Raw genomic sequence first — 11,449 nt, 5'->3', positions numbered from 1 at the left:
ACAATCCGCTTATGATAGTTAGTAAATGTTGCAAGTATGTAAGCAATAGCTTTGATACTTAAGGAATAAAGTGGATCTAAACACAAAACTTAACCAAATTTTCAATTTTGTAAGTATAAAAGGGGTCAGAATTCTGTGAAAATGCCAGTCAGTTCAAACTCACAAAAACCAAAATACCAAAACTCACAAAAAAAAACAACTTACCAAAACCCACATATGTGAGTTTTTTCTGTGTTTTACTTAGTTTTAACCAATTGGGTAAAAAGACCCACCAAAACTCACAACAAGGGACAAAATTGTCACAAAACCAGGTTTTCATTGTGAAAAAAAAATCTGATAAAGGGAGAAAACTCAAACTGAACTTTTGAAATGAACAAACAAAATTAACTCCCTTTGTAAGTTTGTTTTTAAAAAATATATATTTTTAGTCGTGGCGACCTTGACATTGGAGATATTGACGTGATTCTTTTGTGCGACACACCGTCCCATGATGGTGAACAAATGTGCCAAATGATTTTAAAATCTCACAATGAATGACATAGTTATAACCAGGACAAGCTCATTTATGGCCATTTTTGACCTTTGAACTCAAAGTGTGACCTTGACCTTGGAGATATCGACGTTATTATTTCGCGCGACACACCGTCCAATGATGGTTAACAAATGTGCAAAATGATTTTAAAATCAGACAATGAACGACATAGTTATGGCCCGGACAAGCTTGTTCCGCCCGCCCGCCAGCCCGCCAGCCAGCCAGCCAGCCCGCCCGCATTCGCCAATCTAATAACCAGTATTTTCCTTCAGAAAACCTGGTTAAAAAACCAACATACCAAAAACTCACAAAAAACCAACATACCAAAACTCGCAAAAAACCAACATACCGAAACCCACAAAAGACCAGCATACCAAAACTCACAAAAAACCAACTTACCAAAACCCACATATATGAGTGTTTTCTGTGTTTTACACAGTTTTAACCAAGTTGTAAGCGAAAAAGACCCACTTAAACCAACTGCCAATACCGCTTGGTTTAACACGGATAAAACCCGGACGCTCATGTGATGACAATAGCTCATAATGGTTTTTTTAAATGAGCTAAAAATGCTTTGATACATAGGTCATGGTAATTCCTTGTGTCTTTCATCCATATTAAATATATTAAAAAGTTCACAGATAAATTTAAGGAGTCCTTTAATTGAACCCAATGTTCATAATGATGACAGAAAGTTTGAAACCTCTTCAGCATAAAATTAACTGCAACGCCAACAGTAGATTCGAGCATGTAACAGCCACAATTTACTGCTGGCTATCACAGTGGTATCCCCACAACAGTTGCAACAACATCAGTTGTAACGGTTACAACAACGCCAACAGTAGATTCAAACATACATCAGTATTGTGCCTTGTTTGCATTATTTTCCAAGGTTTTGATGTTGGCTGCATGAAAACTATAGGGTCACATATTCCTTGTAATTGATGACGTTGGCTTGTAAAATACTCAACTCCTTTAGTTAATGGTCATAATTAGTGTATGACACATATGATATAAGGAGCTTCCAAAATTCTGTCCTAAACTTTCAGCTAAAAGAGTAAGCTTTTAGACGATCATAACAAACATTAACTTTAAGTTTATTAGTTTGTGTTTCAAAACATTTGTAAAATAATTATGAGCTATGAGACATTTGCCCTGCCTTTTATGAAACTTCACCAGAACACTGCTTAGGAAATGCATAATCCTGTCATCCTGATTTAAATGAAAATACTTCTCGTTCAATTTGTATGAACTGACACAGCTTTCATAATTTCCATGGTAGTTAACAGTCTTATAGTGCGATGACTTTTTTGTGGTTAGCCCTTTTTGATGTTTAAAATGTTGAGCCACATACATAATTTATCCATAGGAGTGGAAAGGTTGCTGTTCAACAAATGGCCTAGGTTCTTTTACCTGAGCAGAGTTACTTTTAGTTTTTTGTTTCCATAATTTAGCTGTTAATAAAAAGAATGAAATATGGGATTTTTTTTAATTAAAAATAAACAACAAAAGCTATGCAGAGATGGGAACAAAGCTTATGAAAATAACTTTTCGATTTGTGCGGAAAAATGCTTCAAAATTGATAATAAAAGTGTTGTGAGTATTATATTCACTAATGTTGAACTTATATAGCTGGATGGAAGATGAACAAAATGTTGAGATCTACAAAACATAATTTTTGGGAAACGTTCATTTTGGAAATTGTAGGTCTTATTTGGGAAAAACTAACTTTTTTTGCAAGCATTTTCAGTTACTTTCCAAGACATTTCATGATCTAGTTCAACGGAAATACAGACTGATGGACAGGAAGAGCGACATAAAGATTGGTAGGGTAAACCTATAGACCCCATAAGGAAAACTAGAAGCGAAAAAAACATAAACAAGAAATGGTAAACAAGTTATAAACATTAAGGGCCTAACTTCGATGAGCTATTTGCAATTTTACTTTGAATTCATATTGTTTTTTATTTTCCTGAAGAATGGTTTAAAATAATTGTCCTTAGATACCAACATATTGTCAGATCCAATCATAAGAACAAATTTTTTAATGTATTATTGACTGGTTATCAATTATAACAGAAATAAAGGATATTTCTTTGCTTTGGTAAAGTTATGTATTTTATATCTTGAGCAATCAGAATTTTTTTTTCCAATTGGCCCAGCCACAAGTAAACATTGATTTTTTTCTATTTTCTTTTTCTTATGATCACGAGTCATCCTATTGTAAAGTGTTTAACAGGAAATTTCAAGGTCATAATGACAGCAAATTAACATTTAAAACATCCTTTCACAGAAAAAAGTTTTTAATACTTCTCGCATTTTTTTTGCTTTTTGAAATGGTGAGTTTCAAAATTAAAAAATATTTCCCTATATAAGCATAATAATTATTCTTAATTTAAAGACCCGTTAGTGGATTTGAACATGAACTTTGTATTTAAGACTCTTTCTTTGGATTTACATCATGATGAATATGGGTTTAAAAGCCTAACTGTCTGTAATATATAATAATTTGTGTAATCATATTGTTATAATCACTAAACAGCTGAAGAGTACATACCTGTGTTGATCAGATACACACTGAGGGCAGCACAGCTGTTTGTGCAGGTGCAGAATTGGTCAATTTTATGTTCCTTATGAACATCACATTAGTATGTAGAAAATCCACCACCTTTTTTGAAACTGGCCATTTATCTATTTCGACCCTTCCAAATGTAGTATGTTTAGCCAAGGCTTTACCATGTGGATCAATACAGTTTCCACAATAAAATCGTTCACACTGTTTACAATAGAAATCAGCACTGGTCTCAGCATTATTCTGGTCTTCACAGGCATTACAAATATAGTCCTTCACTTCATTAGAACTGGGCTCAACTGAAGACTGAGAACTTGTTGCCATTTTGTAGATTAAGTAGTTTTAACAAAGTCACTTTCTGACACTATAATTACAAACAAATCTGCATCAGTATATAAACATATGATACATACATATATATTATATACTAGTTATATAATATCAACAATTACCACTTATAACATGACTCAGAAAATCTTATGTGAACTTGTAAAACCTTGTCTCACATATAACCCTAAAAGCTCTTTGCGGCATTGTTTTGTGGGACTAGTGACCAGTCTCACTACGTCACGATGTAAACTGTCATGTGAGAACATGTACAGTGTCAGTTTACTTTAACCCTTTCCCTGATAGACCTCTTATCTGATTTGCCACTCTAGGCCAATACCAGCCATGCAGTTCTGATAACAGTAACTCTGTAAATTGATAGGAGATGAATCGAGTATTTGACCCTTACTGTAGTAAATTCATTCTTATGCAACAATTATTCATCCGATTTTATTGGTTTATACCTTATCTTGTTGCTTATTAATTCCTATTTAAAAAATTATTATTACTTTTTGTATATTCCCGTTTTTATTAATGGATTTATAGCGAGTTAAACACAATAAATACACATTTTATGTTTTACCACCGCGCGCTTTACCGTGTTGTGGCTATCGATCTTTTACAATTAGCGTACAGCGAAGCGCCGAGGTTATACATTTTGATGTACCCACTCACGTCTTTTGTTAAATTTTAGTTTCATTTCTCGGCCGATTTTGACAAATTATATATCATTAGAAAGCTTACGATACGTAGTAAACAGATATATAAATATATATTAAGTTTTTCTTCTGATTTCGACAGCCCGGCGAGTTATAACTTAAACTTTTGCAAATATCATACCGTTTTGGAGTTTTAAAATCTAGATTTACGGTTGACATGTTCGTACTTAATACCAATTTGTAGGGTTTATATTTGGAGTTCAGTTTTAAAAATTACATCTTGCTTAGGAGAATAGAATACTGTATACGAAAGAAAAAAATGTTTAAAAACGATAGTAATTAAGGAATGAAGGTGGAAGAAAGTAGCGCGGATTCCTAACGCACTGAACTGATGCTACGGTCTTGGCGATTATGCTTTTGTTTAGAAACCGGCCATTGAATTTCCTTTGCCATATTATTATATTTTTATGGAATATATTGTAGTATTTTGTTCTAGAGACATATCAATAAAGCTTAGTATTAATGAAGCTTAATAAATTAACGATTTCAGCTCTTGATTATAACACAGAAATGGTGTTAAATTTATGATGAAACAGCGTATATAGCAGACCCTCTTGATATTTTTCGGCTTTGCATACTTCAAATATAATGGGTGTCAAAATATTCATCGTTTGGTGTTTATTATCAAAAAGGTAATTATGTAAAGTAATATGAAAGGTTATAAACCATCAATTAGCAATTAATTAAAATTATTTAAAGATTCTTGAAAATCACGGTCAACTGTTTCATAAGGATTTGCCCCTTTGCCTCCCATGTTGTGACTAATATTAAAACTTTCTAATTTTATCAATAATGCTTATAAAACCTTATTGAAGCATTATTGATAAAATTAGAAAGTTTTAATATTAGTCACAACATGGGAGGCAAAGGGACAAATCCCTATGAAAACTGTCTATGCATGTATATTGAAATATCTTTATAAGTTATCAGAGTTATAAATATATAGAATTCTAAATTATAACTCTGTATTATTAGTATTTTTCGGAAAGATTATTAAACCCCGTTGTGGTCAAATGATAATGCTGTTTTTAATCATGTTGTTCCGTACACTACCATACACTCTTTATAGAACTACGAAATGACGGAGTTTTTTACCGGTACCCGCTAAAATTGTAAAAATCGACCTAAAAATGAAACTATAATTTAACAAAATACGTGAGTGGGTACATCAAATGTATAACCTCGGCGCTTCGACAAAAGATCAATAGTTACGACAGGGTCACGTGACTTAGACACAACAAGATATTTGGCATAACGGTCCCGTTTCTTATCCGTGTAATCTAGAGTCTGTGCTCCATATAAGGCTGATAAGCCTGACTACACCATCTCCACTCCAGGCTACTACCAGTCATGCTGTTCTGATAACAGTAACTCCATATAAGGCTGATAAGCCTGACTACACCATCTCCACTCCAGGCCAATACCAGTCCTGCTGTTCTGATAACAGTAACTCCATATAAGGCTGATAAGCCTGACTACACCATCTCCACTCCAGGCTACTACCAGTCCTGCTGTTCTGATAACAGTAACTCCATATAAGGCTGATAAGCCTGACTACACCATCTCCACTCCAGGCCTATACCAGTCCTGCTGTTCTGATAACAGTAACTCCATATAAGGCTGATAAGCCTGACTACACCATCTCCATAGGGTTATTGGAAAAATATTGGAAAAATTCTCAACTGTTACGCCTGTCTTGTTTAAGCTTAATTTTCACTTAGTTTCTTTCATTTCACATCATTTGTGTAAATGTAAAGATTGTAGAGAAATGAATTCTCCTTCCAACCATATAAATTTTAGTCTGTATTGTAAACAACGCATAAGATATGTTTAAACAAACAAAGAAGACCTACTTTTTTCAGATAAAACAGAATTTATTCAGTGTTAAATTTACAAATACACATGATTTCAATGTATATTCATATTACGAATTTAATAATAAAATAAATATATATACAGTCCAACCTGTCAATAAAGACCACTCAAGGGATTTGGTCGTTGTGGTCTTTGTTCACAGGTGGTCTTTATTCGCAGGGTCGATCGAAACTTTGCAAAATATGCTAGTAGTTTTTTAACAGGTACCTTATATATGTATGTGCTCTATTGTTTAAATGTTTGAATACTTATGCATGTATAATGAAATAAAGGATTGAAAACACAGTTTTGTTTTACATTTGTATATTTATTACATGTGGTATTTCTATTCCCTTATGTTTTTATTATTTATTTGATTTATCATATACTGTATAAATAACTATTGACATACATGTATACGTACATGTACATGTAATTCTACAAAGAACAAAGTACAAAATACACATAACATAGCAAACATTTATACATGAATCACTACTACACAACCAGTAAAGTTGACAATGATAGGCAATAAATGATATCTTATATTTATATACGACTGAAAACATCCAAGAATAAGATTCCAGACAGATACTCAACGTACCAGTAGAAACAACAAAACACAATGAGCACTACGACCCCCGTCCCCCTCCACTCAAGACACACACACAATCAAAACACTCACTTAAAAAAATCACTTTAAAATGCTCTGAATTTGAGTTTTTCCTACACCAAGATCACTATCCACTCTTCTACAACTGTGTCCTTAACCTAACAAACTAATGACCTTAACGCGTTCTTCCAACATCAAAAACTTACGCTTGGAAGCCATGATGGTTAACTTGAACTGACAATTACTTTTCTATAATCTATGAACGTCTTATTACGGAGAAATTTAAGAAAAGAATAACTATCAAAATGTTTGTCTTCAATAGGCATCGTAAATGATATGAAACGTTAATTTCCTTAATGTGTTTATGAAAGCTCAAAATTTGTCTTTGATATTTTTGGCAATTAGTACATTAATCGCGAGTCGCTTAAATACAAAGGCAAGTTTTTACACTTTCGACAAACTGTCAAATGCATAAAAGAAGCAGACGACTACCAATTAGCAATGCATGTTAAATAAACAAACAACTGCTATCAAGTGCAATAAACTGTCACTTGCAAATATCTCCATAGCGACCGAAGAGTCCACTGGTAAGATGTGTATCACATGACTACGCAGCGTCCTGGCGGCCGTTTTGCTTTTTGAAAGTTGCGAAATCGTTGATTTTTATGATTGCAGTGGTCGTTGTAAGCTATCAAAATGGAGATTTGGGAATGTAAAAGGGTGGTCGTTGGTCTTTGTTCACAGGTGGGCTTTATTCGCAGGTTTAATATATAGTGAAATCGTTCGGGCGGAAATCGGTGTGGTCGTTATTGACTGTTGGTCGCTATTAACAGGCGGTCGTTCGGGCAGGTTGGACTGTATTTACATAACATAAATATTTACATAACAATAAACATATATATTTACATAGCACAACAACAGTATTTTTACACAAAGTAACAATTATAGGTTGCAATAAATTATAATATGCAAACATATGAGACTTCTGTAGACAAAAGTAAGAAGTGTTTTTACAACTTACTGACTATTAAGTTTTTTTAATTATTCTGCTACATGACAAATGTAATAAAAATGTAATAAAATAAAATCAATTTTTACAATTCATGGCTTATAAAATTTAAAATATTAAATAAATAATTTACTTCTTAGTTTTAAAAATATAATAATCTGAAAACTGAAAATATAGTTGCAATATATATATATATAGTAGCAATGTCCTAACCAATGTCCTTTCCTTAGCAACAATGTCCATGATAACTTTTACTTGATTGCAAGTAGCACATTCGAACTTCGTCTCCTTCCGCTGCTTCAGGTATCAGGTGTGGTGCTTGCAGGTCTTTGTCTTGTCGGAGAGTCGGGACATGACATGGCCCCCATGTTCATTTGCTCCACCAAGCCATCTCTCCCTCTGCCTTCCGGTGCTGCACCTTTTCTTTTGCAGAACCCGCCAGCCAGTTCCCGGACAAGTTCCAGGCGGAAATCAAGGTGGGTGAACCGCTCCCTGCCGATTCTCCTGCGGGACGTCAGTTTGTACATGATGAAGGCATTCGCTATGCAACAGTTCAGAAGAAACCAGAAGAGTTATCGCCAGTAGTTCTTGGAACAGCTCCAAACATCTTACTTAGTTCACACTGTGTGGCGAATGTAGCTGAAGGACGTTGGCTCCACATCGTCGCTATACAGGTAAAATGATGGTAGGGTCGCTCAACGTGGACAAGTGGTGAACAAGTCGCGTGTCATTCTACACAGTGGCAGTCAGGTTGGTGTCGCCCATCTGCAAAATCTTGAAGTTTCCGCGCTGTCGTACCTCTGCTGGTTTCTTCAACTGGGCTCTGGAATCCCTTCCTGTTGACCCTGACAGTCCCGCAGACGTACAGGCCCTTCTCCGGGAGTTCCTTCATGAGAGGTATAACTGTGAAGAAGTTGTCAAAGAATAACCAGCGGAAGGAGTGGTAGATGTGGTCCACTAGCCTCATCACAACGTTGTCGCCAAGTCCGTGTTCCGTCTGGTTGTTCTGTCGCCCCAGGTATACCTCAAAACAAGCAAGGAAGGCTGTCCTGGCATCGCAGAGCATCCACACCTTGATTCCCCTCTTGATCGGCTTGGCGGGCATATACTGTCTAAAGCTGATGCGGCCGGTAAACGCAATCATGGCCTCGTCAATGGAGACCTCCTTGTTGAATGTGTAGATGTCCTGGAATGTCCGGCTGACGGTCTCCATGACAGGTCTCACCTTGAAGAGTTTGTTGTATCCGGGCTCTCCTCTTCCTGGCTCAGTCGACCAGTCCGCAACATGGAAGTACTGCACCAGCTTCTGGAACCTGTTGCATTTCATGGTGTTGGTGATTCCAGCAGTGTTTATGAAGGGATTGGACGACCAGAACATCTCGGCATTGGGGAGCTGGTTGATATCCATCAGGATGTTGATGGCCAGGAATGCCCTCATCTCTTCTTCAGTTGTGTCCTGCCGTCTAAGGTCTGTTGGTAAGTCCGGCTGTGCCATCTTCAAATCGAAGTAACCATTCGTATGCCCCACAATGGACTGAAGCAGCTGCGGAGAGAACAGCAGCCAAAAGTAATCCATGGGAGTGGCTGTGTCTACATCAAATCCATCTTGTAGGCGTTCTCTCGGCTGCTCGTTGAACTCATCAAACTGAAATGAAAAAGAGAAATAAATATTATTATTAACATAATCATATTATAATTATCAACAATTATAATATAAATTACTATATTATTTATATATGATCGTGTCATGTGTAATATTTTATTTTATAACATGTACATTATATTACGATAATTTATGTTTAGGGCATTATAATTATAGGTATAATGTGGTGCTAGCGGTTACTAATGAAAAAAAATGTTTTGACATTTTCAAATTTGCACAGCAATAAATCTACATTTTAATTTTTGTGTAGTCATATATTTTGTGTAGACGCACCCTCAATAGACTGAAGTCATCTGTCCAATTATCATCTGCAGCCTCAGCATTGGGAATAATGTCATCATCGGACAAATCACCGACTTCAATATCAGAGTCAAACTCTGAGAAACCAGATAACTCAGACTCATCCGAGTCACTGTTAAATAGCTGATCTAAGTAGTCAGCCATGGTAACAGAATAAATTTGTGCAAATAATACAAGGATATAAATAGTAGTACACTGTAACTCCAATATAAAGCGCTCCGTTATAACGCTGAATCCACTATAACGCGGAGGGTGCTTGGATCCCATTTTTTCTTCAACCTTCCATTTTATTTCTGATTCAAATCCGTATAATGCAACTTCATGTATTTTCAGACAATTCAATGATGGCGGCAATCACAGTTATGTTGATTGCTTTATTCAGCCGTACGTTGAACCGATTATAATCGCCTCGAGGTTAAACAACACCGACAGCTAACTGTTAATCTGTTGTGTAATGTCAGTAAAGGTGTGAAAAACTCGCGTGTCAGTGTTTATTACATGTATTCCTCATCAGAGCGGTTCAGTGCGATAATTTCCATAAGTTAAGTGCAAGCGGGATAGTTATACAATTCGAGTAATTCAAAACGATTGAAACATTCTTTCTTTGATATGGTTGCAGTTTGACTATATTAAATGAGCGGCTGTGAAATATACTGCCTACTGTATAAAACAACCTTTTCTGTCATTTTATTATTATTATAGTATTATGTCATTTAATCTCTTTCAGTACGTGTATAAGAAATTAAATAATGCAGACGATTTATTTACATGCGAACGCAGTGTACCGGCAATTGTTAACGGAGTTTCACTTTCATTTTCGCGCGGTATCAGAAAGTCCCCGGGAAACACGTTTTTTGCATGCGTATGACGCAATATAACAATTTTTTGTACATGAGTCGTATTGCATTCAATCTAAATTTAAAGTTGCTCGTCCAATGAAAGCTCTGCCCCATAATGCACTGTACTCTTAACACTTCTGATAATGGCATATATGCGTACGGTTGTGTTTACGAATTTCTTAAACATATATCGTCATTAATGTTCAAGATTATTATTTTTAAGTGATGTTGCAATTTTATTGGATTATCGGATAAATGTGCACATAAGAAAAGCGGTATGTATACTGTTATCGATACGATTCGGTTTATATGCATGTATTTGCGTCAACACAGCATGGCAATATATATATACATGACCTATAATATAGGCTATTTTATACCTGTTTTGTTTATAGCGCCCTGCAGTAAATGAGCTCAAAACCTATAACGCGGATCCATTATAACGCTGTTTTACGGTTTGGACCCCATTGACCGCGCTTTATTGGAGTTACAGTGTACAAGCGTATGCGAATGCAATAGGAAATGCAGTGAGAACCCCACCTTAAAATATCGAATTTTATACTGAAACATTAGGCAGTTAATCTTTTGATTTGTCGGCATTTTGTTTCATTTCAGACTCCATGCAGTTTTCAGATCATAATGTCTTTGCTTTATTACCAGAACTCATTAGTTTCTGGACACGTTTGGTACTGAAAAAAGCCACGGGGATTGCGTTTTATGGCCCAAACAAGCCCAAAGTGTCAAGTATCCCATGTGTTTTATCCTTAAATGTTAGATAAGCACCTGCACTATTAATTATTATGTTGGTCAGTACAAAAGGCCTACTGAGAACCTCCGACTGCGTCTTTGTTTTATTGCTCAATCAAGCAGCGATAATCCAATATCCTGTGTATTACAAAAACACCAACTTTAGATAAGCACGTGTCGTCTGTCAAAATCATGATTTTATATGTCACTAAACATATCGAAGTAATTCTCGTATATGATCTCGGAAACGGGACTTGCTTTATACATGTATCAT

At 35.5% G+C, this 11,449-nt stretch overlaps 1 protein-coding gene across 1 annotated transcript; it reads right to left on the bottom strand.

The window, feature by feature from the left end:
* Nucleotides 1–7,925: 7,925 nt before the first annotated feature.
* On the bottom strand, nucleotides 7,926–9,733 carry LOC127875112 (piggyBac transposable element-derived protein 4-like). Its single transcript, XM_052419972.1, has 3 exons — nucleotides 9,563–9,733; nucleotides 8,425–9,271; nucleotides 7,926–8,167 (listed from the first exon to the last, which is right to left on the bottom strand). Exons 1-3 carry the CDS (start codon nucleotides 9,731–9,733, stop codon nucleotides 7,926–7,928), a joined length of 1,260 nt encoding a protein of 419 aa, XP_052275932.1.
* Between the last annotated feature and the right edge of the window lie 1,716 nt (nucleotides 9,734–11,449).

The sequence above is a fragment of the Dreissena polymorpha genome, chromosome 1 (assembly GCF_020536995.1).
Source record: "Dreissena polymorpha isolate Duluth1 chromosome 1, UMN_Dpol_1.0, whole genome shotgun sequence".
Lineage (NCBI taxonomy): Eukaryota > Metazoa > Mollusca > Bivalvia > Myida > Dreissenidae > Dreissena > Dreissena polymorpha.
This window is presented reverse-complemented; position numbering and strand designations above follow the sequence as displayed.

Excerpts from the sequence above, each read along its gene's own strand:
- LOC127875112 (XM_052419972.1), bottom strand. The coding sequence starts at position 9,733 with ATGGCTGACTACTTAGATCAGCTATTTAACAGTGACTCGGATGAGTCT. Across the intron at positions 9,272-9,562 it reads ATGACTTCAGTCTATTGAGG|TTTGATGAGTTCAACGAGCA; the intron begins GTGCGTCTACAC and ends TTTTCATTTCAG. Across the intron at positions 8,168-8,424 it reads AGTTGAAGAAACCAGCAGAG|CGAATGCCTTCATCATGTAC; the intron begins GTACGACAGCGC and ends ACTGTTGCATAG.